This window comes from Panthera tigris, chromosome D4, assembly GCF_018350195.1.
Source record: "Panthera tigris isolate Pti1 chromosome D4, P.tigris_Pti1_mat1.1, whole genome shotgun sequence".
Taxonomy (NCBI): domain Eukaryota; kingdom Metazoa; phylum Chordata; class Mammalia; order Carnivora; family Felidae; genus Panthera; species Panthera tigris.
The window spans coordinates 87,819,012-87,844,343 of record NC_056672.1 but is presented as its reverse complement, the minus strand read 5'-3'; the positions used below and the strand labels follow the sequence as shown (position 1 = coordinate 87,844,343).

The following is a 25,332-nucleotide window of genomic DNA, read 5'->3' as shown; positions in this document are numbered from 1 at the left end:
ACCCGCTTTACGGAAACTCTCACGTAGCTATTATTTTCCTCACTTTGCCACGGAGCGGCACTGATCTGTCAACTATCATCAGAGAACCACTGACAAATATCAACGCGCTAGTGAGTGAGTGGGGATACTAAGGCCCAGAGAGGGTGAGGGGTTCCCCTAGGTCACACAGCAGGGAGTGGCAGAATCAGGCCGGGACTCTCCACTGCTTTCACACCCTCGGCCTGACGCCCCGTCTCCACCCTCACGGCTCACCCCTACTTACCGGAAGATGTGACACGATAGCCACTCCCCCGCATCCCCAGCTGGGCGCCTGCCTTGCTCCAGGACACGACCGGGGCCGGGACGCCCGTGCTGTGGCACGTGAGGACCACGGGTGCCATCTTGGTCACGGTGAAGTCTGTCTGGTCGTCAGCAATGGTAGGGGGCACTACGATGTAAGACAAGGCTTGAGGCCCCGCTGAGGTCCACTGGGGGAACACGTAGTCATGGGGCCAGGTGAATGACAACTATCAACAGAGACTAAGACACAGGTGACATCAGTGACAAAGGGCCGGGGGGGGGGGTGCCACACAGAGAGGTCACATTCACCCGCTTGGGAGGTATTTTTTTGCTGGGCTTTGGGGGACAGTTACGAACTGCTTTCTGTAGGGGTGCCGGCTAGGCATCTCCGGAGGGTTTTACAAGAGAAGGGAGCTTCGTGGGAGCTCAGAGTTGGGGACACCACATGAGGCCTCCAGGGGAAGTGGCATTTAACCTGAGACCCGAAGGAAGAGCAGGATTGGCTGGGTGAAGGGCAGAGGGAACAGCATATACAAAGGCCCTGAGGTGAGGAACCAAAAGCTAAGCAGCATGACTGGATCCCAGAGCGAGGCGGGCACTGGGTGAGCTGAACTTCGGGTGGCTGGGCCAGCATGCACGGGACACTGTGGGCCCAGGTGACACCCTGCATTCTATCCTGAGAGCCGTGGGCAGCCGTGGAGGGAGGAATTTTAACCAGGGCGATGGCAAGGTCAGATCTGGGTTCAGAACATTCTGGACTGGGGAGAGGCCTCTCCCGAGAGCTCCTAAGTGCCACGAACAGTGCTGGGGCCAGGGTTGCGTCAGCGTGGGTACGTGGGATCAGGAGACGTGCACGCTGTGCCTGTCCTGTTTTCTTCCTCCTCCCTCTGCTCCAACTCACCGTGAACGGTCACCTGGTAATGCCTGCGGGCCTCGCCCACCTCATTGCTCACCACGCACTCAAACTGGGCTGAGTCCTGGGGGCTGGGAGCTGCCAGGAGCAGGGCGTTGGAGGGCAGGAGCCTGGGACGGACAGACAGACAGATGACCGCTAACCAGCCGGCCTGGCTGACCCGAGCTCAGCCTGTGCAGCAATCTGGATGCAGGGGACTGGCGGGGGGGGGGGGGGTCTCCTGACTAATTTCCCCTCTGGTGTCTGGCCCCCAGCCCCAAATGTAGAAGTTTCTTCTAGAAGTTTCTACGCTTACAGGTCGGGCAGTTGAGCTCGTGGGCAAGTTTAATTGTTACCCCCGTGGTTCTCTATGTCCCTGCACGCTTTCTGTAATCACCAGATCGGACACCTTCCATAATAGCGACGGTACCCAAGTCCTTGATCGGAACAGCTCGGGTCTGTTGAGCACGTGCTTTAAATTTCTCTTTTTAAACGTTTAGTTATTTTTGAGAGAGCCAGAGACAGAGTACGAGCCGGGGATGGGGAGAGAGAGAGAGAGGGAGACCCAGAATCCAAAGCAGGCTCCAGGCTCTGAACTGTCAGCACACAGCCCGACGTGGGGCTTGAACCCACAAACTGAGACATCACGACCTGAGCTGAAGTCGGCCACTTCACTGACTGAGCCACCCAGGCGCCCCTGCTTTAGACAGAAGCTCCGTGTCGGCCTGGCACCCGACACAAGAAATATTTGGCGAATTAGTGAACTGACTCCTTTAACGTGCCCAGGGATCGTTCCATGGTCAGCTGCACATGAGAAACTGGGAGACGAGGATCCAGGCTCAGCCAAACTCAGGCCTCCACGTATGGATATCGATCGTTGTTAGACCACAGTGGCTGGGATGGTTTTCAGAGCCATTCCTTTCTGTTTGGCTCTATGTCCCAAATGCCCCTACCCCCTATCAGGCATCTCAGTATAAAGACGCTCCTAGACCCCTGAGGTCAGGATATAGATCCTGGTGCTGGCTTTGTTGAGACCCTGAACACATCCCTGTCTCATTTCTTTCTTTCCTTTCTTTTCTTCCCTTTTCTTTCTTCCTTCCTTCCTTTCTTTCTTTCTTTCTTTCTTTCTTTCTTTCTTTCCTTCCTTCCTTCCTCTCTCTCTTTCTTTTCTTAATGTTTACTTATTTTGAGAGAGAGAGAGACAGAGTATGAGTCAGACATGGGCAGAGAGAAAGGGAGACAGAGAATCAGAAGCAGGCTCCAGGCTCGGAGCTGCCAGCACAGAGCCCGACGCGGGGCTTGAACTCACAGACTGTGAGATCACAACCTGAGCTGAAGTTGGAGGCTTAACTGAATAAGCCACCCCACCCCTGCCTCGTGTCTGACCCTGCTCCCCACCGTGGGATGGGCACACTGTCCCCCCACCCGGAGCACCTCGTGAGGCTACCCAGAGGCCCCGCTCAGTACCGGTAGGTTCCCTGCTGCAGGTGGAAATCCAGCTTCTGTCCGTCCTTCCACCAGACCACCCGGGGCTTGGGGGAGCCGCTGGCCTCACAGGGCAGTGAGGCAGGGGTGTGGGCAATCAAGGTCAGGTTGGAGGGGCTGGGGGCGATGGCAGGAGGCTCTGGGGAGAGAGTAGTCATCAGGAGACAAGGGTCTAGGATGCGGGCAGGGGAGAGGCAGGAGACACTCCGCAGGAATCTTCCAACAGGCACTCCAAATCTGGGGTGATGGAACCTTTGCTCTCCAAGGCTGGCGGCTCCCTAGCCACCTCTCCCTGAATGCAGATTTCGGGGTTCCACTCAGCCCTGCTGGAAGGAGGCCAGCGCCCAGAAGAGCGGCCGCCACCAAGGTGATCCATTGGAGCGGGAAAAGCAGATTAGCGCGTCTGGTGCGGTGACTCTGAATCTTATCCTTTCAAATGTCTTTTATCTGTGCATGTTTCATCATTTGCTTGATACAATGGTATGGGAGCAAATATCCGTACGATATTGATGAAATCAATACGCATCTTTGGCGCATGCATGTTCAAAAGTTTTGCCAGTAGGCTTCATGGTCAAAAACATGTAGAGCTCATTGCTCTTGGCTCCTGACAGCAAGGATAAACCCAAAAACTAAGCAGGACCCGGCCCAGACTGGGGGTGCAGGATGAAGGCCAGGAACATTCCTCCCCTCGTCCACCTACCAAAGACCTGGAGGTCACGGCCTTGCCGATCTGAGCCTGCAGAGTTGGATGCAAAGCAGAGGTAGTGGCCGGCGTCCTGGGCAAGGACTGGCTGGATCCTCAGGGAACCTTCAGGAAGAAGCTGCAACCTGGAGTGGAGGAAGGGGGTTGCCATGGAGACCAGCAGACTAGGGAGGCCCTTTGAGGGGTTGGACCCCAGGAGTGTCTCCAGCAAGACCCTCCCCTCTGCTCCTGGCTTTCCCAGTAAGAAGGTGCTAACTCTGGAGTCCTGCATCCATGAGGCCAAGGTCAGAGGAGGTCACAGCCATGGGCAGCTCCCCACATCCCAACCCAGCATCGGGGCGGGCAGGGGGTAGGGGGGGCTCCTATGCTCGCACCTGGGCCTAGCTCCTCTCTGGGAGTCAGCAGCATCCAGAAAACACCCTTCCCGCGCCTGTCCCCCGGATCTGAGAACTGCCCCGCCCCCAGGCCTTGTCTGTACTAGGTAGCCCCGCCCCCCAGGCCTTGTCTGCACTGGGTAGCCCCGCCCCCAGGCCCTGTCTGTAATGGGTAGCCCCGCCCCCAGGCCCTGTCCGCACTGGGTAGCCCCGCCCCCAGCCACAGTCAGTTGGACAAGGGATAGACACGTCACTCAGGCTGGACCAATGGAATGCTCTGCCCTGGAAATGGGGGTCCTCGGGTAGTTTTCCAGGCTCTGCAGGTTGCGTGAACTGAGAAACTCTAACTCGGCGGCAGGGGGAGCCCGGGGAGGGGTTGGGGGCTGTCTCTGCCATGTTCACAGAGAAAGAAGGTGTAGAAAATTGGTCTGAGAGAGAGACGGGGACGGGCGGGGGCCGGGGGGGGGGCATGCAACACACGCAGAAACAGACATTAGCAACCAAGAGTCGAAACCAGACACAGGCAGCCAGCCAGCCACCTGGGATTTTTGACACCCTCGATGCCCTGGACATGCCTGTCCCCTTGGGTTCGGAGGAGACCCGTGCGCTGGCAATACAGCCACCTTTCTGCTCCAAGTGCTCAGGCGGTTGCTGTTTATAACCCCCCCCCCCCCCCCGAGACCCTCCCCTCCCAGCTCCCACCTGGGGCTCTCAGGATCCAGGGGGGCCCCGTCCTTCCGCCAGCTCACGAGGGGTGGGGGAGCGCCGTCCACCCGGCAGGGCAGCACGGCCGTCTGGTTCACGGAGGCGTTCACTGCGGGCGGTCCTGGCTGGATGGTGGGCACCACTGGGGGGGGGGGGCGGGGCACAGAGCGAGTGGGTGCTGGGAGCCTGCGGCCCTCGGGAGGGTCAGCGCGCGGCGGGGTGAGGCCCACTCACTGTGGATCTCCACGCGGAAGGCCACGCTGGTGCTGCCCGCGGCGTTGCGGGCCGTGCAGCTGTAGTTGCCCCCGTCGGCCGTGCTCAGGGCCCGCAGCTGGAGGAACCTTCCCTGTTCTGGGAACTGGGTGTGGGCGTCCGCCTACAGGGTCCCCAGGGTGGAGAGACCCTCCTTAGCACCGGGCCAGGCTGGGCCAGGCACCAGGCAGGGAGGAAACAGGTTCGTGAGGGCGGGGGGTGGCGGGGAGGGGGGGGGGGAGGAGGGGGCAGGTAGGGAATGAGCCTCCTGCCCTCGGGCTCTGCCTACTGGGGATGTCGCAGAAGGGACTCATGCTCGCAGAAGACTTGCAAGCTTCGGTTCCCATTTCAGGGGAGAGCACAGAGAACCTCAGTAACTAGCCCCGGGTCACCCGGCCTGGTCAGGGGCCGGGGCCGGAGGGCCACAGAAGGTGGTGGCCCCTGCCTGGCACCCACCTGCAGCAGGATGCCATCTCGGTGCCATTCAATCTCGGGTGCTGGCTCCGCCTCCACCGAGCACTCCAGAACCAGCTGCCCGGGAGCCAGGCCGACCACAGAGCGGGGGCCTCGGGGCCCTATAACGTGCGGGGGGCCTGGGTGGGCAGCAGAGAGGGCATGAGAGACGGACTCGCCCCTGCGGGTCCCATCCCGCCTGCCTCTCCGGCCGCCACCCTGGCACGCCCTACCTTGAACCCTGACCCGGAAGCTCTTCTCCGCTTGGCCGGCGGGGCTCTGGGCCAGGCACGTGTACAGCCCAGCATCGCCCACCTATGGATGGACCAGGGTTAGCAGCTGCCTCTGGCCCCAGCCTGCCCACCTCCTGATCTGGTCTCCTTCCTACACAACTCGGGCCCCACGATTCAGACTCAGGCCGGCTGAGTCTGCCACGCCCCCTTTCCCACCAGCCCCCTCCCTGGGACGTTCCTTCTCCATCTCCATCTCACCCTTGCTTTGCGGCCAGGGTAAAGCCTGCCTCCTCCAGGAAGTGCCCCTTGACTGCACCAGCCCTCCTCTGGCCGGGCTGGGGAGTGACCCGGTTTCTGCATCAGCCTTGGCCCTGACCTGGCTGGGAGCTCTCGAGGGCATTGGCTCGGGTGGGTGACCCCCACACAAAGGAAGAGCTCAGCCTAACTGCCAAGTGCTGTGGGGTCCTTCCCTCCTCCTCTCGTCCCCTGCCCTGCCCTGCCCTGCCCTGCCCTGCCCTCCCCTCCCCTCCGCCAGCCCCAGCCCACAGCAGTGGGGAAGCTGCACCTGTACGTCCTCTACCCGGAGCACCCTACTGCTGTCTGCAGGCCCGCTCAGGGCCTGCCCGTCCTTATGCCAGGTGATGTTGGGCGGCGGGGTGCCCTGGGCATCGCAGCGGAGCTCCAAGGGGGTGCCGGGAGTCAGCAGCAGCTCTGCGGGCTGGCCCGAGTCCTCTATGTGGGGGGGGTCTGCAAAACACCCCACCCGGGGTCAGCATGGCGGCTGCACTCAGCGCTGGGAGCTGGGGTGCATCTCCAAGCCCCCACCATCCGGACGCTGACCGAAGGGGCCACCAAAGGCAGAGGGGCGGGGCGCTGTGCCAGAGGATCCTGAGAACACCAGAAACCACGGGCCCATTTGCCTGGGACAATTATTTGTGCTTTAAAGCCAGCAAGCACATGGCAGGCCCTTTGTCTCCGCTCTACAAGACTGGGGGACAGAGCTGAGGAGCAGAGCCCCGGGAGAACGAGGGCCATCCAACCCCCGCGTCAAGGCCAGCGAGGCATCGGGTATGAGCCCACCCTTCCCCCCAAACCCTGCACCCAGGCGGCCGCCCCTGGGGAGATGCACCAGGGGACGTCACCTCCCTCGCCACCTTCTCCGACGTCCCCGGGCCTAGAGACGCTGGCACGGGGCGGGGGGTGGGGGGGACAGATGACCCACCCATCACTGTCAGCTGGAAATGCCTCCTGGCTTCCCCCGCCTCGCTCACGGCCACACAGGAGTAGGTGCCCGAGTCTCCAGCTCCCGCTGTCTCCAGCTGCAGGCTGGGCCCCTGTTCAAGGCTCTGGGGCAACAAGGGCTCCCCATCCTTCATCCACGACACTAGGGGCAGAGGGCTTCCCCGGGCTTCACAGGGGAGGACCACCGAGGAGCCACGGACGACCGCCACGTCATTCTGGAACTCTACCGGCTCCAAGACAGGGGGCACTGTGGAGGGCAAGAGCGGGCACGAGTCCTCGCATGGCCCTCGCCCCTGCACCTTTGCGCAGGCTGTTCTTGTATCAGTCAGAACGCCCTTCTCCTGGACTATTCCCTCTCGTCTCCAGTCCTCAGCGTAGACCTCGCCTCCTCCGGGAAGCCTTCCCTGAACTCCCCAGGCCAGTCGAGGCGGCCTCTTCTGGGCTCCGGTAGCTTCCTCTCCTTCCCCTGCTGTCACTAGTTGCCTGGAATTCCGACTGCCTCTTTACAGAGCTGTTTCCTGCACTGACCCCCCCGGTGGCAGGGGCCTCTGCTGCTCACTGTCGCACCCCGGTGCCCAGCAAGGCCCTGGCACACCGCAGGGTCTAACGGCTGCTTGTGGCGTGAATGAATGAGCAACCGAGCGAATCAAAGACTGAGTCTCTGTGTTTGCCCACTGGGCCTGATTCTCACGCCCAAGGCCAAGGGACACATTTATTCCACCCCCCATCCCCTGCCCCCGGTCCGTACCGTGCACCTGCAAGGTGAAATTCCTGTCGGTCACACCAGCTGGGCTTGCAGCCACACAGGTAAAGACACCAGCATCTGCCAACTGCACCTGGGAAATCCTGAACCCCTCGAGAGGGGTGACGGGGGAAAGAGGGAGGGGAGGTGGCTCATGAAAACAGTCCTTGTCTTTTCCTGTCTCCCAGTGGCCTGCCTGCCAGAGAGGCAGCTCTGAAACTCACCTGAACGGGCCCAGCGTCGGCCCCAAACCCCTTCCCCGGTTCCCGGGTGCCCCCAGAATAAAGCCCCAGACTCCCTGGCCCCTGCTGCCTTCTCTGACTCACTTCACCCCGAGGCCAGATCTCCTGCTTTTCCACTCCCACCGGCTGCGCTGTCTCACCCAAGGAGACACTTGCCTGCTGGTCTCCCCCCCCCCCCCCCCGCAAGCCTCCCCCCATTCCTTGAATACACGGGCACATGCCCACCTCAGGGCCTTTGAACTTGCTGCTCTAACCCTCTTCCGGTTAGGGAAGCTCCTCCCTACAGAATCCGCTCAGCTCGCTCTCTTAACTCCGCCCACCTCTGCTCAAATGTCGCCTTATCTGAGTGCCTATCACTGACCACCCTAAAATACCAGCCTCCGCTGCTACCTCTCATTTTTTCTTTCCCCTACTTTATTCTGCAGCGTGTGTATCCCTTGTGACATTCTACCCAGTGTCCGCTCTCCTCCCCTGATAAAGCAGCTGCAGGGGCAGAGGTTTTATTTTGCTCACTGCCCAGTTCCCAGTGCCCGGAACTAAGTGTTGAAGAAGGCTCAGAAGCCTTCTTCCAGGAAGCCTTCCCTGATTTTTCCTCCACCCCAAGGCAGGCTGAACTGGAAACCACCAGATGTCATCACCTGGCTCTCTGCCTCCCTCCCTCGGCTGGGAGAACCTGAGGGCAGAGTCCTCTTTTGTCACTGGAGTTCCATTTGGGGGTGGGTCCCCATCACAGACCTCTGCGTGCTTATATGTATTATTTTTATTTGAAAACCGTTCAGATGTGCTCCGAAACCCAAGCTGCCTGGAGACTGTGTCTGGGACCAGCTGGCCCAGGGGCCGGGGAGCCTCCCCCCTACCTGAGGGTGCGGCCCGAGCTGTGGAGGCGAGTGCGTTGGGACAGCGGCAGGGGCAGCCCGTCCTTGAGCCAGCTCATGCGGATGGGCGCGGAGCCCCGGACGGGGCACGCCATGGTCACCAGCTCCCCAAGCCTGCTCACCAGGGTCCCCGAGCCTTCTGCCCACTGCTCGATGGTGGGAGGAACTGGGGGCGGGCAGAGAGGCAAAGGGGGGCAGTGAGGGCGTTGAGGAAGAGGGTCTGGGTGGGGGAGATGGGATGCTCTCGGGCAAATTCCAGAAAGCAGCAACCATCTCGTATGGGGTTCTTAGAGCCACACATCGGTGCCAGGAGAGGAAGAAACCCAGCACAGGGGGGCACGGGCTCACCCCATGGCTCTCTTCTCACCCGCCCCCCCTACTCCCCAACTCTCCCGCCGTGCCCCTGGGCCGGGAGCGCCTGTTTCTTTAGTCTAAGAAAGGATGCAGAGGCCCAGAGAGGCCGTATGGTGGCCTGGCTCACAGTGTGGACATGGCTGGGGCTGGAACCAGGTCTCCGGCATCCCGGCCCCGGCATCCCCCCTCCAGATGCCCCTGGTGGAGGCCCCACAGTGGCCGGGCCGCAGCAGCCCTGGGAGGGCAGAGCCGCCCCCCGCCTCGCCCCTCCGCTGCTCACCCAGCACGCTCACTGTGTGCAGCCTGGCGTCCTCCCCGGCCGCGTTGTGGGCCACGCAGGTGTAGGCACCCGAGTCCTCGGCCCTCAGGCCCTTCAGCACCAGGGCACCGCCGTCCACGTAGAACCTGCTCGGGGCCGGAGAGCCGAGAGCCGGCACGTAAGGGGCTGTGGCTGCTGCTCGGGGTGGGGGCGGAGGGACCCGGGAGGACACGGGGCGGGCCTTACCGGAGGTGGGGGCCCACGCCTTGGCCCAGCGGGCCACCGTCCTTCAGCCAGGCCACGTCGGGCGGGGGCTGCCCGTCCGCCTCACAGTCCAGCCGCACCTCCTGCCCCTCCAGGACACTGTGCTCCTGCGTGGCACCCGAGCTCCGGATCCGGGGGGCCGCTGCGGCGGGGGCTATGGTGAGGCGGGGGCCCGCGCGGGGGCTGACAAAGGGGGAGGGACACGGGGGTGGGGGGCACAGGGCGCAGACTTACCCAGCACGGCCACCACGAAGTCCTTGCGGGCCTCGGCCTGGCTGTTCTCCGCCACGCACGTGTAGGTGCCAGCCTGGGCGGGCTGCAGGCGACTCAGCTGGAGGCGGCCCCCCCGGGAGACCACGCCATGCGCCACGCTGCTCTCTGTGGGACGGAGGGACGTGCCAGGCCCTCACCCGCACGGCCGCACCGCCCCGGGCGCCACCTACGGGGCCCCCCACGCAAGTCACGTGACTCCTGGAGAAGGCGCCCATCCCCCACACTTGCGGGACCCCAGGAACCCTGGCATCGCCCACCCGCTTCTGGGGCTCACAGGGAAACTGAGGCCCAGACAGGGGCAGGGTCTTTTGCTGCCTACATCACAACCTTCCTCAGCTGGGTCTCTAAGGGCCCCGTGCCCCACCCACAGCTGTCCCTACTGGCATTTCTCGCCAAGGTGCCCCATTTCCTTTAGTGTCCAAGGCCTGGCCCTCTTCCTGTGGGCCCCCAGGGCCCCCCTCCCCTCCCGCCCATCTCTACCCTGCCCGCTGTCACCCACCAGGGCTTCCAATCAGGGTAAATCAGCCACTCACTGACCACTTCCGGGCCCCGATCCAAGTCTTGCGAGGGGCTCCCCAGGGCCTCTGCTCAGGCTGCACGCACCTGTCCCCCCACTCCAGCCTGGAATGGCCCCCGTCTGTCCAGCCGCACCTCGGCCTGAAGCCTCCCCTGGCTGCCCAGCCCAGGCCGGGCCACCCTCACCCGGGTTCTCAACTGGCGTCTCAACTGTGCGGCCAGTCTCTGGACACGAAACGTACTAAACCAACGACTGCACGTCCGGCTGTCCGCCTGGGGATCAAAGCCGAGTGAGACACGGCCCGTGGCCTCTAGGGGCTCAAAGTGCATCGGAGACAGTGAGACCCGCAGGATCCTGCACGACCAGCCCTGTGAAGCCCCCGAGGGAGCCAAGACGGGTCAGGCAGGTCTTGGGAGGGGGTGGGTCTCAGCTGAACCAAGCGGGTAAGAACCAGCCAGTAGAGGCACTGGGCGGGGTGGGGGGGGCCCGGGGTGGGTATTTCTGCGAGGAAACAGCGTGTGCCACGAGAGGAGGTGGAGAACAGGGCCCAGAGAGGTTCCACAACCAGGTGTAGCCCAAAGGGACAGGAGAGCATGAGCCACACGGACACTCGTCCTTAAACACTTCACAGCACATCATTCATGAGAGCCCCAAGGGGGATTCAACCCGGACGTCCACCGGCTGATGAAAAGGATAGAGCAAATATGATATAGCCCCACAGTGAATAGTCAGCCATAAAAAAGAGAGAAAAACTTGAACTTAAAAGAAAGAACGGGGGCGCCCGGGTGGCTCAGTTGGTGAAGCGTCCGACTCTTGGTTTCAGGTCATGATCGCACTGTTCGTGAGTTCGAGCCCTGCATCAGGCTCTGTGCTGACAGCATGGAGCCTGCTCGGGATTTGCTCTCTCTCCTCCCCTCTCTCTGCCCCTTCTCGCCTCTCTCTCTCTCTCTCTCCCCCTCTCAAAACAAATGAATAAACTTAAAAGAAAGAAAGGAGAACTAACACCCGCTACTACATGGATGGACCCTAGAAACAGGAAGCTAAGCAGAAAAGTCAGTCGCAAAAGGTCACATAGTGCATGATTCCACTTGTGTGCAGTGTCCACAACAAGCAAACCTACAGAGACACAAAACAGGCCAGTGGCTGCCTAGGGCTGGGGTTGGGGGCAGGTCTGGGGGGGAAATGGGGTTTCCCTTTGGGTGATAAAAATGTCCTAAGATTGATCGTGGGGATGGTCGGTGAATATACTAAAAAGAATGGAATCGTAAGCTTTAAACGGATAAATTGCACAGTATGTGAATCTGGATAAAGCTGTATTTGAGGGAGGGTTGGGTGGGGGAGACAGAGAGACCGAGAGACAGAGAAAGACAAGGGACCTCCTCAGAGCTGCACTTTGAGATCCCTTCCTCCCCGTCTGGAGACGGCACTAGAGACGGGGACTGGACCAAGGACCCGTGTGGGGGCTGCTGCCCTCCCGGGGCAGGGGGACGGTGGTGGCCGGAAAGGGAAAGGCTACGGGCAGCAGAGAGCTGGCTGGCACCAGAGGCGTCTAGCAGCTGATGAAGGGAGGGCTCTGCCGACAGACCTACGGGTGGGTGAGGGGAGAGGGAAGAAGGCCTGGACGGGGGGGTGACCGGCAGCCGGGCCAGACGGAGCTGAGTTGCTGGGGGAAAGCAGCAGCTTTGGGGGCCGACGCCAAGCCCAGGGGCAGACCGCCCGGGCCCTCAGCACCCACCCTGCACCCAACTTGTGGGAGCTGATTGGGGACACAAACGCAGGGAGCCTTTGAGCCCCAACGTGAATGGGTTTCCACACTGGGATTTCAAGGGCCGATCGGGTCGAAAGACAAACAGGGGGTGGGATGACAGGACCCCGCCGGCCTTTGATTTCGCCAAGGTCGCTGCCATTGTTGTGTCATCGCTGAGAGGGCAGGATGCACTCACCAACAGGCATTCTGTCCTTCAGCCAGGTGACAGTAGGTGCAGGGACCCCGGTCACATCACAGCTCAGCACCAGGGGGCTCCCGGCCACCTGGCTCACTCTCTCTGTCCTGGGGTTCTCAAATGTTGGGGGCACTGCAGGAGAGAAGCCAGATTGCCAGGATCCTAAGATTCCGCGGCCCCCTTCCTTCCGCCTGGGCGGATTAGGGACACTCAACGGGCTCTTCCTTCTGGTTAGCAGTTGACATGTTATGCTTTGCCATCGGTAGCAATAAAGGTTGCCTCACTCACAGATGTAAACAGAACCAGCAACTGCCTGCAGAGCAGAGCCCAGAGGGGTCCACTCAGCCCAAGGATGGTGAGTGCCCGGCTGTGAACAGGGCAGACATCACTAATCGATCCCAACACTCTCTCCTGCTCAGCCAGGATGGCGTCACGCGTCCCAGGCAACCGCTACCAGTGGAACAAAAATGGCTGTGCTCAGGATGAAACGTCTTTGTCCTCAGGGACCAGACGTTCCCCCCGCTTCTCACCACTCGTCAAAGCAGCCAACGGGAGAAGGCTTGAAGCAGCAAACCTGCTGTCGATAAGTTACAACAGCCGTATTCAATATGGCTCACGGTTGGCTCCACCTGCTACTTGCCTGGTGGGCAGGCTCCTGGCTTTGCCTTCTGGGGCGGACAGCTGATGTCCGCCCCCCCCCCACCCCCTTGCCCCCCAACACGCACCGGTCCTTCCCATCTCGCCCAGCAGTTTAGCAGAGTACAGGCTCGCTCAGGTAGAACTACATTTCCCAGTCTCCCTTGCAGCCTGCTGGGGCCAGCGGCCTATGTTCCCACTGACGGGATCCAGGCAAGGGGGCAGACCCGCATCACTCGCTCAGAACAAAAATGCTTGCCCTCTGCTCCTGCTCCTTTCTGCTTCCTGTGAACTGGGACGGGATGCATGTGGACAGGGGCAGTGCCCTAAGGGGTGGGTGGCCGACAGGATGGAAAGATCCCGGGCCCCAAATTACCACTCAGTAATTTACCTACCACTCGGAAGGCCCCGAGCTCCACCCCCAACCGACCCCCAGACTAGACACTCACCTCTGGGCTTTTGCACGAGAAAGGTAAAGTTCTCTCTCGTTTAATCCACTGGGGTTTGGGGTCTCTTTGTTACACAGCTGAGCTTATATTCTAACTGATACGATACCTGATGCCAAGAAAGTCTGGCTGAGCCTTCATCCTTTAGTTCCCTAAAGCGAGCTCCCCCTTTTCCCCCAGCTTGAGCCACATCCAGTCAAATGCCATCCGTGTTCGGTCCTTGGGCTGAGGGAGCAGGCCCCCCAGGGCTCAAAATAGTGGCGACATGGCCGCAGGGCTCCCACTGCCTGACTCTCTCAGGGCCGTGCCGGGCACTTTATAGATACACTCATGGCAGCCCGTCAATTGAACGCTCCCTGTCTGCCGAGTAGGCAGGTACCACTTTTCCTCCCTTCACCGGAAGATAAACCCAAGGCTCAGAGGAACCAAGGCGCCCTGCTGAGCCCCAGAGAGCAAGTCAACAACAGTCCTGGTCTTTTCAGTGCCGTATCCTGTGCCCTAAGTACGCAGGGCCACTGACTCTTTCTAGCTACTGCCCCTCCCATCCTTGGCGGCCCTGTGTGCTGCTAGGGGGGTCCCACGGCAATGCTCTCAGGCTGGTCCCCAGCTTACCCTGGACAGTGAGGACAAACGTCCGCATGGCTTCCCCCGCGGTATTGCTGACTTTACAGCTGTATAAACCTTTATCCGACACCTGGGACAAAGAGAACACGCGGTGATGGTGTGCACGGGGCCGGGAGGGGGATACCTAGGGCCCCCCCAAAACACCCAGGCCTCAGAACCTTCTGGAGAAGGGACTCCCCAAATATGCTGGTCCCGCCTGGGAAGCCAAAGAGGAGACAGGACCCGCTGGCCTTTCCCAAGAACCTCAAGAAGCAGGAGGGTTGTTGGAGGGTGAGTGCATAGATTCCGGACCCCCACCCACCCCTGGGCCTGCACATCAGCCAAGCCTGGAGGAAAAAGCCCCTCGCTGCGGGGGGACGGAGCTGGGCCAGGAGACGGGAGCCCAGCAAGGTTTCCCAAAGGAGCAGCAAATATCCATCCAACAAACACTTGTGAGCGTCTAATCCACACCAGGGAGGGTGGGCAGAGCAGGCTCCCAGAGGGTTGCAGCCAGGGGGGCCTGGAGAAGGCTTCTAGATCCCAGGGAAATGGAGGCAGGTGCCGGGGCACGGACGGCTCAAGGTCAGTTCAGAGCCAGCTCTGGCGCCCCGTGCTCTTCTCACGTCACCTGCCCTGCAGGCTGCTAAGCAACTTGGTGCGAGGCCCTGTAGACTAAGGAGGTGACCGTCCCTACACCCTGCCACGCAGCTGCCTGACCCTGCCTGCCTCCTGGGCTCACCAGGCCCGGGCCCCACGACCACCCACTGCTGCCCACGCCTCGGGGCCGCTCACCTGGGTGTCCTGGACCTCCAGCCTCTGCCCACCCAGCAGAGCCCGGGTGCGCTGCGTCGGGACCAGGGGCTGCCCGTCTTTAAGCCAGGTCACGGTCGGCTCAGGGAGTGAGTCGGTCTCACAGCTCAGGACTGCTCTGTCCCCAGCCCGGACCAGGATCGCATCCTGGGGGCCGCCGGGAGCCTGCCTGAAGGTGGGGGGCACTGGGAAAACAGGTGAGCGGACTGAGGCACAGCAGCCTTCCCGGCGTCCTCCCTGGTTCCAGCCAGGGGAGACAGCCGACGGAGGCCCACAGGGGTCACGCAGTGGAGCCGGCCCCAGGGAGCTGGGGGACGAGAGTCCAGGTCCTGGGAAAAGCCTCCTGCCCTCTCTGGGCCTCAGTTTCTTATATGGGGAGATCCTCCCATGGCCTTCCTGGGCTCTTTCCTGCACGGGGCAGGCCCTGGCTGGGTCAGAGCCCCCCATGGGGGTCCCCCACAGTCCACGTCCCTCCAGCAAACCAGCACGGAAGCCCCCACCCCCGGCCGTGAGCCCACGGGACCTGCCACAGGGCACACACAGTAGGTGAACACCGTGCTAATAAATCAACCGGCCCCGGGGCTAGATGGAAACCTCCAGTGAGCTCTGGGTCATGACAACTTGGGCCAGCTTCTCCCCAAGAGGAGTCTGAAGACCAGAGGCCCCGACAAAGGCCGCATGCTGAGAACCTCGGATCAATCAGGCTTGGGAAGGGCCCCTCCTGGGCCAGCCCCCCCCATGGCTGTCCTGCTGTCCCCTCCTCGACCTCGGGGCTCACAGCGTGCCGGGTAAGCACTCACAAGCCATCCTTGTGCCAACCGTCACCTTACAGACGGGAGGTCTGAGGCTCAGAGAGGGAACGCGACTTGCCCCAGATCACAGAGCAACGAAGCGCACAGGTGGGTCTCAAACGCAACGTGTCCAACTCTGCAGGCCAGGATGTTACTCACCCTGCTGCCCAGAGAGGGTGCAGGGCATCCCAGGCTCCCCCCCGGGGCCGGCTGCCCCCTTTCCTGGCTGTGCTGCCTCAGCGTGTGGGGCCGAGGGCTCACTGAAGGAGTGGGGGACAGGCAGGACGTACCCAGCACGCTAAGCTGCACCAGTTTCTGGTCTCGGCCGGCGGCGTTGAGGGCCTCACACAGGTACATCCCGGAGTCTGATGGCTGCGTCCTGGCCAGCTGCAGCGTGTGGGTGCCTGTGGGGGGGGGAGCCGGCCCCTCGCACCAGCAAATAGGCCCCGGGGCCCCGGCCCACAGTCCCCAAGTCCTCCCAGACTCCCGGTGTGGTCCCCAGGTTTGGGGAAGCAACTCTGACTCCCCACACAGCCTCAGGCTGGGCTCCAAGCCTCAGTTTACCCACCAGGCCGGAGGAAGATCTCTTTTCCCAGGGAGACGGCCTGGCCGTCCCGGTACCACGTGACCTCAGGGCTCGGGTGAGCATGGACGTCACAGGACAGGGAGATGCTGCTGTTGACCGTGGCAGTGACCTGCTCCAAGCTTGGGCCTGTGATTCGTGGTGGGGCTGTCCCCGCAGCCACGGGAGAAAGAAAGACCCATGAGAGCGCGTTCGGGTGGGGGGGGGCAGGGAGCCACAGAGTGGAACACGGCCCTTCGGAGCTCCTGGTGCCTTGCCTTGGAGCATCTTTTAAGCACGGCTGTGCAGTCACGACTATTTGTCACAACTACCCCACGGATGACGACACAAGGCTCAGAGATCAGAGAGGGAGCAGCGGCCCTCCCGAGCTGGGAGCCCCCCCAGGGGCCGCTGCTCAGCCCGGCTCACCTTGTACCCTGAGGGTGAAGAGCTTCTCCGAGGAGCCCGCCGAGTTCTCCGCCACACACATGTAGCTGGCGGCATCGGCCACCTCGGCCGTGGAGACCTGCGGGCGCGGGGACAAGGTGCCTGGGAGACGCCACGGGCCTGCGGGCTCTGGGCTCCCCCAGGAAGGACCGTGAGGACTCCTTTGTCTGCCCGCCGCCTTTGTCTGCACGGAGCAGTGCTCGAGGGGCACCCCCCACCCACGTCCGTCAAGGGCTCTTTGGGACATTTGGGGCACAGCGTGAGCTTGGTGCTAGGTGATCCCCTAGAGCAAACTAGATGGTGACAACCGTCCCCCCCCAACCCCAGCCCCGAGCAGGGCCGCTCCGTGCTGTGCTGGGCACCCGTACAGCTGTGCCTGGATCCGGGTGACCGAGGGTGCCGGGCCCAGCTCTGTGAGGGTCGCGCGGCTTTCCTGCCGCGCCGGGCTCTAGATGTGGCACACGTATGTGTCCTCTGCGGGTACTCCGTGTGGCCCTGGGCTGCCAGCGAGCTCCTCACGTAGGATTATTTGGTGGGCAGAACTTAATCCCAGGGGCTCCGACACGCTCTCGGGCAAAGAGCCTCGTCTGGCACAGATAACGTCAGCTCCTTGGTCCCCGGACCAGCAGGACTGAGTCACGGGGGACGTCCTCACCTGCAAGACACGCCCGTCCTCCAGGACCTGCAGCCGTGGGCTCGGGGAGAAAGGCAGCCCGTTCTGGAGCCATGAGATGGTGGGCACGGGGTTGCCCAGGGCCGGGCACTGGAGGCTGACGGTGCTGCTGGCGTTGACCGTCACCTCCTCCACCAGCTCCTCTGTGTCACCCAGGATCACAGGTGGGGCTGGGGGTCAGAGAGAGCAGATTGAGGAGTGGGCAGCCTGCCTGGGAAAGGTCGCTGGGGTAGGGGGGCGGGTGTGGAGGTGAGAGCAGCCCGTGGCGCCAGGCTCCGGCTGGGGCTCCCTGTGCCCTACCGGCCAAGCCCCCCTCGGCGCCACAGCTAGGGACCCTGGGGCACAGGGACGGACGCCCGTGATTTGCCCAAGGCGACAGAGCCACTTGGAATCTGCCCCTAGTCCAAGGTCGTGTGCCTTATGTTATCAACCTCTCGGTACAGCAGGACTGGCTATGCACTAGCCCCTACGGCAAGGAGCCCCTCCCCACCCCCTGCCATGGGCCCTGCAGACCCAGACCCCCCGGGCCCCAGGCCGGCCACTCACTCAGCACAAGCAGCTGGTAGTGCAACCAGTCCTCGCCCACCTCGTTGGAGGCCTTGCATGAGTATTTCCCGGCATCCTCTGCACGCACCAGGGGAATCTGCAGGACCCGACCTCCTGCGGGGACACAGGACCGAGACCTGAACGAGGGCAAGGAGGCCCGCTCTTTCCCCTGGAGGGGACCTGGGAGACGTCCCTGGCCCACCTCCTCGGAGATAAATGGAGGAGAATCAGCCTGCCCCGCCTGCGGGGTGCCGGGCCCTGGGCTGAGCATTTTCCCGGCCTCTGACTCTGTGTGCTAGGACCACTCCCGTCTCACAGATGGAAGGACTGAGGCTTCCCAAGAGTGCCCGGCGGCGCTGAGCCCAGCTCCGTGATGAAGGCAGAGGGAGGGGGCAGAGAGCTGGGCAAAGGTCCAGGCATTGGCTTTTCGGAGGCGAGGAGGCAGCTCTTGGGCTGTGGTGATTGCGGGGGAGGGGGAAGCGGGGGGCTGGGGGTGTCACCTGGGACTCTGTGATCAAGAGACAGCCAGCGCCAGATCCTGGCATCTATGGAGGGGGCTAGCGATGGTCTCCCGCGGAGCCGGGTTGGGGTCACTATGAGTTCAGGAGTCTGGGTTGGGGGATCGCTGGCCCAGGCTGTGGTGTGCTTGTGGCCAGGGTCAGAAGCAGGGGCTCGTTACCTACAGAGCCGGGGGACAGTAGCCAGGACTGGAGAAACAGTGGCTGCGTTTTGGCGTGGCGGGGGAGGGGGGTGCGGGGGGGGGGGTCACTTGATACGTAAAGTTGATCTATGGTCAGGTTCAGAATTAAGGTCCACCTGTGGCCACCACCACCATGTGCCCATGCCTAGGGGTCGGTGGCCAGGGTCAGAGGGCAGTGGTAGGGTTGGAGGTTAATGGCTAGGACCAGGGGATCAGCTGATGGCTGGGATTAACCTCTGGTCGGGCCCTGAGGTAGGAATCAGCATGTGACTGAGCTCACTGTGTACCCAGGATCTGGATCAGTGTCCAAGTCCAAGGGCAGTAGCCTGGCTGAGGGGTCAGTCCGGGGGTTTCTGACAGCAATAAGCAGCTTCAGTAAGCATCGCCTCTTGTCCGTCTCCAAGAGGCTGTCTTCTTTTGCAAGCACCAAAGTACGACCCTTGGAATGGCCCTGTTCGTCTAGAGGCCTGGGCTCCCCCAGCCAGCCCCACCATCGCCCCCGGCCTGGCAGGACACAGGCCAAATCCTACGTTGAAAGGTCACATGATCTCCCCCCTGATGAGACGATACAGGGCTCTGTGCCTGGACCCCCACCCCCCGCCCCAGTGTGGTCCTCATGAGATCACAATAAAGGAACCGCCTCCCCCTGCAGAGAAAGACACCAGCTTTGGCCAATTATCCCAGGACCTTACAGACCTTGAAGCCCAGAGGTGGGCTCGTTCTAGAAACCAGAGGCAAAGGGGGATCCTGCTCCTGCCTTCAAATAAGCAAAGAGCGTCTAGCCCGAGTTTACAAAAGGCAGCTAAGGTCCAGGGTGGTCCGCGGTCACAGAGCAGGCAGCACCCAGGAGAGTTCCCAGGACACGTAAGGGCAGTCCGAGGTGAGTGTGCCCCCGATCCCTGCCTGCAGACGCCCCGACCTCCCTGGCAGACGCCCCGACACCCTAAACTACCTTGCAGAACAGACACCCCGTCTGCGGCCGAGAGGGGCTGGCCCTCCCTGTACCAGCTGAGCTCCGGGGGAGGGATGGCATTGGTATCGCAGTACAGGTAGGCAGGGTTGTTCTCCACAATCTCCCGGTACTCCGTCACCCCACCGCGGACCTCTTCTTCCCTGGACGGGATCTCGAAGTCCACACCGGCATCGCCCAGCTTCTGGAACATGGGGGGCACTGGGGTGGGGGACAAAGCCATTAGGACGCACAGCTGAGGGACGGGGGTGCGCTTCTGTTCCAAAAGACTCCCGTGCCAGCCTCTCTCAGGGCTGGAGAAGTCCATTGTTAGAGGAGATCCCTAGGGTCGAGGCAGCTTTCGAAGACACTCATTCTTTCAGACAGTGTTTATTGAGCAGCTACTACGCTAGGCACTGGGATAGAGTTCTGCCCTCTGCAGCTCACGTCCAGTGGACTCAAGAGACTGTGTGGCATGGTGACACCTCTCAGGGGAGGAAGCAGACACGAAGTCGTAACTAGGGTTTGCTGAGCGGAGCACAGAGGCACAAAACCACTGGCTTTCAGAAGTGGAGGGGGCCCCCGAGGCCACCTGATTGGATGACCCACATCTTACAAAGGTCAAACCAAGGCCGGGAGGCGGGGGAAGGGCAGTGATGTCCCCAGGTCACCGCCAGTTAAGGGAAGAGGCCTGGGCCAGGGGTCTGGGGGTGAGACATGGCGGCCAGCAATGAGAAGAAGAGCCAGCCGCCTGGGACAGAGTCCTCCTGCTAGACCATTCCAGAAGCAGGGACACTCCCCACCCCACCTGTGCCGCCCCCGCCCCACCGGCCCCCACCCACCCTGGATGAGCACATTGAAGTCCTGGTCATCCTCGCCAGCCACGTTGGTGGCCACGCACAGGTATCGCCCTGAATCCGAGACCCGCGTGGGCTGGATCTGGAGGAGCCGGCCTTCGCCCAGGATGCGCAGCCGCTGGCTGGGGGTCACGGGCTGGGGGTGGGAAGAGTGGGGGGGGGGCGATCGGAAATGAGGAGCAGGGGCGCCTGGGTGGCTCAGTCGGTTAAGCATCCAACTTCAGCTCAGGTCACGATCTCGCGGTTCGTGGGTTCGAGCCCCGCATCGGGCTCTGGGCTGACGGCTCCGAGCCTGGAGCCTGCTTCCGATGCTGTGTCTCCCTCTGTCTCTGCCCCTCCCCCGCTCACTGTCTTTCTCTCTCTCTCTCAAAAATAAACAAACATTAAAAAAAAAAAAAAAGAAAGAAGGGGGCAGAAAAGACCTAGATGAGAGTAGTTAAGAGTTTAATAAGATTTTAAAAATGAGGGTAGTGCTCTGACAGTTTTGAACCCTGAACCCGTGTAGCCGAAAACCCGGGCGAGTTAGACAGGTGAATGTGGAGTTTAATGTTGATGACACCTGTTCCCTACAAAGAGCTGGATTTCTTATTAAAATATAAAGTAGGGCAGGGCCCAGGCCAGCTCTGGGGCCAGGTGCTCTGACTGCCTTCTCCGGAAGGTTCCAAGCAGAAGCAGGGGGACCCCGGGGCCCCAAGCTTACCCGTCCGTCCTTGTACCAGCTGATGGTGGGCGGGGGCACGGCCCGGGACTCACACTCCAGGGTCAAAGTACTGTTGACCTTGGTCTTCACTTCCTTCACGCCGGCCTCCCCCGAGGGGTCGTCTTTGGAGATGGAAGGAGGGACTGAAAGCCACAAGGGGGTCTGAGGAGCAGGCTTAGGAAAGGGCTGCTGAGACCCAGTGCCCACTGTGGCCCCAGGGCGGTCCCAGAAATGGGCGGCTGGTTCCCAAGAGCAGAGCCACAGGGACCCTGGAGACCGACCCGCTCCTGTCACTGTTCATTTAGGGGAGAGAGTGTTGGTTTGAGAGCGATTTACGGGACAGGGCAGGTCTGAGGCAGGGGACTTCCTGGGGTGACCTCTGGGGGCCATTCTGGGGGTGCCAGGTCTCAAGGTGTAGGGCCTCTGGCCGCACCGCGGCGCAGGTGACAGAAGGAAACCGGGACTGGTGGGAATCTGCATCCATGTGGCCCAAGTCCTAAGTCACTTGTTTCCATCTCCTGGTGCCCTTGGTCCTACAATGACTGAGTCAGCCCTGGCTGCCTGGGGACCGTCAGAGGAGGTAAGCCACATGAAGATACCTAGGGCATCCGTGTGGTCCAGGTGCCGGGGCCCCAGGGCTCCCAAGCAGCCTCCTGCCCGCCCTGCCGGTGCCCGGGAGGGTCCCCGACTCACTGAGCACCTCCACGTGGTAGTTCTTCATGGCCTCCCCAAGTTCATTGGTGACCACGCAGGTGTACTGTCCCGCATCTTCCTTCTGGGCATTCAGGATCTGCAGCCCGTGGGTGCCTGCTTGTGGGGGCAGGGGGCAGGGTCACCCCCAAGGTCACATGAACTCAGGCTCACCAGTCCCTTCCTCCAACCGACAGAGGGCATCACCTGGGAGCATCTGGATGTTGTTCGAGGCCTCAAACGGGGCGCCGTCCTTCATCCAGGTGATGGTGGGGGAGGGGAAGGCCAGTGTCTCACAGATCAGAGAAATGGGGTTGTTGATGGTCACTGTCACCTCCTCATCCGCGCTGTCCTCGGTCACTCCCAGGATGGTGGGAACCACTGTTGGGAGGCGGGGGTGGGGGGTGCCACGATCCTTAACAGAGATCCCTAATCCTGGGCCCGAGGATCCAGAAAGATCTCAGCTCCTGGTGCTTCGCTTCTGAGCCTACGCTTTCCACCGCTAAGCAGTGCCCCAGGGGAAGTTTAGGACGATTCCCGCCTCAGTTTCCCCAGAAGGCTCTTAACAGCCAGCCCATCTACTAATGTACCAGAGCCTTGTCAATTCGGCTTGTGTTCCAATCCGTCCCCCTCTCCCTCTGCTCTCGTTGGTCCTAAGATTTCCTCTTTCAGGTCCTGCAGGGGACCGTCCCTTTTACCACCAGCATTTGTACAAGCAGATTTTATTTATTAAGTCCTCTCATTTTCTAGATCCCCGTTTCTCCTGCCGAGACAGTCCGTGCCGACCACCCTCGGGAGACGGACAGACACCTGGGGGCCCTGTCACCTCCCCAAGCCTCAGCGCTTCGTTGGTGACACAGAGGGACGAGCACATCTCCCACCCCCTAGGCTTGTCCAAGCAATCAGGCCTGCGCAAACGCCCAGCCCGTGACAAACGTTCAGCCGATACAGCCATGACTATTTTTGTTGTTGTTGAACCTGAAGAAATGGGAACGAAAAAAATAGCAGAGTGCTTTGCGGGAAGCTGTCTATTCGCAGCTGGCCACCTTGGCTCCCCCTCCTTTCGGCGCCCAGGGAGGCCCGGAGATGCCCAGCACTTACCCAGGACACTAAGTTGGAAGTGTTTGGTCTTCTCCCCTACGGCACTGGCTGCAATGCAGGAGTAGTGGCCAGAACTAGACAGGTCGGCCTGGACGATCTGCAGGAGAGCTCCGTCTGGAGAAATGCGGTAGGCGTCTCCACCAGCCAGGGGCCGGCCATCTTTGAACCACGTGACCTTGGGCTGTGGGTGGCCTGTAAGGAGGGGGACAGGCAGAGGAGACCATTCGGAAGGTTCTGACTGGGTTGGCCAAGAGGTCAGAGGTGGCTCCGGGGTAGGGCAGGGGACATAGATTTTCCATTCTCAGGCCAGAGGCCCCTGCAGCAGGGCACGACATAGGAGCAGCCTCCAAGCCTGGCCCGGGACCTTTCCTATGTGGCTGACTGCCTTTTCTTTAGGGAGGACGGGGCAGAGATCGCTTGGTGTAGACAGGCAAGACAGAAAGGCAAGTTATCCCTTTCATCCATTCACCCATCCATCCCCCCCAGTCCACAAGCATTAATGGGAGCCTCCTCTGGTAGGCACTGGGAGAACCACGGTGACAAGGCAGTCCTTGGGTGCTCATGGACCTCAGATCCCAGCTGGGGTATACAGATGTCAAGGTTACTATGGTCGAAGGTGCTTGGGGCTGGGACAAGAAAGCCCTGGGGCCTGTGGGACCCCAGTGGAGGCAGCCCAGGGGCCCAAGGGGTCAGCCAAGGACGCGTTGTGGAAAGTCCTGGAAGTTGAGGTCTCTAGCCAGGTGAGGAGTGGGGAGGAGTGTTTGGGGCAGAGGCAGAGCCAGTGCGAAGATGAGCAGGGATGTGGTGCCAAGTTCAAGATGTACAGAGACCTTCCACAGGGAGCACTGGGGCTGGGGGCAGGCCAGAACCCCCGGGCACCCCCTCCTCTCTGAAGCTGACTTCTCATGCTTGTCCCAACCCACCGGAGGGGCCCTCACCTGTGGCGTTGCACGTCAGGTGGGCTGTCTGCCCCTCGGGGACCTTGACTGCCTCCTCCAGGTCCTCGTTCTCAATCCTGGGAGGAACTGGGAAGAAGCAGGGAGACGGACGGTTGCTGACCAGGGTTGGCTGAACAACCATGAAGCAGGAAGCCAAGAGCCCAGAACCAAGTGCCCAAGGCAACCGCCTTCAGTTTCCTGTGCCTCAGTTTCCCATCCCCTTAGGCCTGCTCCCATGGGCAGTGAGTTCCATAAACATTTGCTGCTGGCTGAGAGAAGTCCCAGTGCCTCTGCGGGAAGGCCCTGATCAGAGGAAGACGGTTGGGTGGTGTTGAGAATATGTGCCCCCTGTCACTTGGGGTTAGTCCCTGCTGTTTCCGGAAAGTTCCATGGCAACTTCAGAGCAGAGGCCGCTGATGAGGCAAAGAAAACAAGGCTTGGTCTCTCCCCCCTTCCTGTGTTGAGTGCCCCCTACAGCATGAGCCCTTAGTCCTGGGGATAGCCCCCAGAAGCTCCAAGACAAGAGAGGAGGGATTCGTGGGGTGCTCATAGGAACGGGCTGGGGCATACCCAGGACCTCCACACTGAAGTTCCTCCGAACCTCCCCAGCCTCGTTGCTTGCCAGGCATGAGTAGAAACCTCTGTCTCGCTCCTGTGCCCGGGGCATCTTCAGCATCCAGCCACCTGGGGAGGGAGGGGAGTGGACTCCAGGCACGGCTCTGAACAGCCTCTGTCCCAAGCTGAGCCCAGGCTGCCCACCAGAAGAGGAGTGTGTCAGGTGTGGCAATTCGCTGTGTGTGTGTCTACCTCCCCCAGCGTTCCATTCCTCAGATGGGAAAACTAAGGCCCAGGAGGATAAACAGGTAGAGAGAGCCCCGGACATTAGTGCATGGGTAAACTTGAGGGCCCTGTTCTAATAAGAAGGATCTGTAAGCTGGCTACCCTTGGTTCTAGAAATTGACTATGGCTAAAAATGGGCTCTGTAGTCCTGGTCTAGGTCAGACTCCGGACCCCCCACCCCCACCCCCGCCATGGGATTCTGGTGGCTCTGGAAAAAAGCCACCTTCTCCCAAGGACCTCTCAGAGGTGAGCCAGTCCCTCCCAGGAAAACCCAAGGATCATCTAAGACCTGCCCAGGGAAGGCAGATACACCGGATAGACCAATACTGCTATTCCTGCACCCAGGGCAGACATCGCTAATGGATCACCCGGGGGCAGACATCGCTAATGGATCACCCGGGGGCAGACATCACCAATGGATCACCATGCTCTCCTCCGCCCAGATGCAGTCTCTGAATTCCTATCGCAAGGCATCTGGCAACCCCCACCAAGTGCTCAGAAGTGGTGCACAGGGGAACCTAATTTGTCATCCCAGCTTTGGCTACGTGGAACAACTGTTGGGTCACCGAGGCCGAACTTCAGGGGGGTCTTGAGGTTCTTGGAAAGCGTGGATGGCACACTGCCTCTTGGGCCCCAGTTTCCCCTTTCATAGTTCCCCAGTAAGAACTATCACAAACCAGCTCTGTGGGGAGGATGAATGTTCAGAGGAGAAGGTGCTTGGCTCAGCATTTTGAAAGTGTGTCACTGTTCTGGGGGATGTTATGGACATGCCATGAGAATTTTTGCTGCAAGACTTATCAGAGCCTTAACTGTGCACATAGTCGCTGTCCGTCTTCAGGAGGGAAACCGAGCAGGAAGTCTTTTCCACGCTTAAAGCCAGCTGTTTACCTCACCTAGCCAGTGTTTTCGGCTGCATTCTTGGGGGACCGATGGCTAAATGGTTTTCCCAACCAGGC

The 25,332-nt window shown here is 61.2% G+C and overlaps 1 protein-coding gene across 1 annotated transcript in view; it reads right to left on the bottom strand.

Moving 5' to 3' along the window:
- Nucleotides 1-25,332, bottom strand: part of HMCN2 (hemicentin 2) — a 143,965-nt gene that overhangs the window by 24,644 nt on the left and 93,989 nt on the right. Inside the window, 31 exon segments of the mRNA XM_042963505.1 lie at nucleotides 263-427; nucleotides 1,181-1,302; nucleotides 2,639-2,795; nucleotides 3,357-3,484; nucleotides 4,436-4,580; nucleotides 4,673-4,814; nucleotides 5,147-5,283; nucleotides 5,377-5,458; nucleotides 5,942-6,123; nucleotides 6,599-6,865; nucleotides 7,367-7,464; nucleotides 8,460-8,643; nucleotides 9,112-9,236; nucleotides 9,337-9,496; nucleotides 9,589-9,732; nucleotides 12,088-12,219; nucleotides 13,782-13,863; nucleotides 14,565-14,767; nucleotides 15,664-15,777; nucleotides 15,942-16,103; nucleotides 16,365-16,461; nucleotides 17,038-17,225; nucleotides 17,602-17,715; nucleotides 19,254-19,472; nucleotides 20,093-20,243; nucleotides 20,808-20,950; nucleotides 21,501-21,614; nucleotides 21,705-21,878; nucleotides 22,599-22,790; nucleotides 23,537-23,623; nucleotides 24,107-24,220. Of these exon segments, the coding sequence (XP_042819439.1) occupies nucleotides 263-427; nucleotides 1,181-1,302; nucleotides 2,639-2,795; nucleotides 3,357-3,484; nucleotides 4,436-4,580; nucleotides 4,673-4,814; nucleotides 5,147-5,283; nucleotides 5,377-5,458; nucleotides 5,942-6,123; nucleotides 6,599-6,865; nucleotides 7,367-7,464; nucleotides 8,460-8,643; nucleotides 9,112-9,236; nucleotides 9,337-9,496; nucleotides 9,589-9,732; nucleotides 12,088-12,219; nucleotides 13,782-13,863; nucleotides 14,565-14,767; nucleotides 15,664-15,777; nucleotides 15,942-16,103; nucleotides 16,365-16,461; nucleotides 17,038-17,225; nucleotides 17,602-17,715; nucleotides 19,254-19,472; nucleotides 20,093-20,243; nucleotides 20,808-20,950; nucleotides 21,501-21,614; nucleotides 21,705-21,878; nucleotides 22,599-22,790; nucleotides 23,537-23,623; nucleotides 24,107-24,220 (4,524 nt within the window).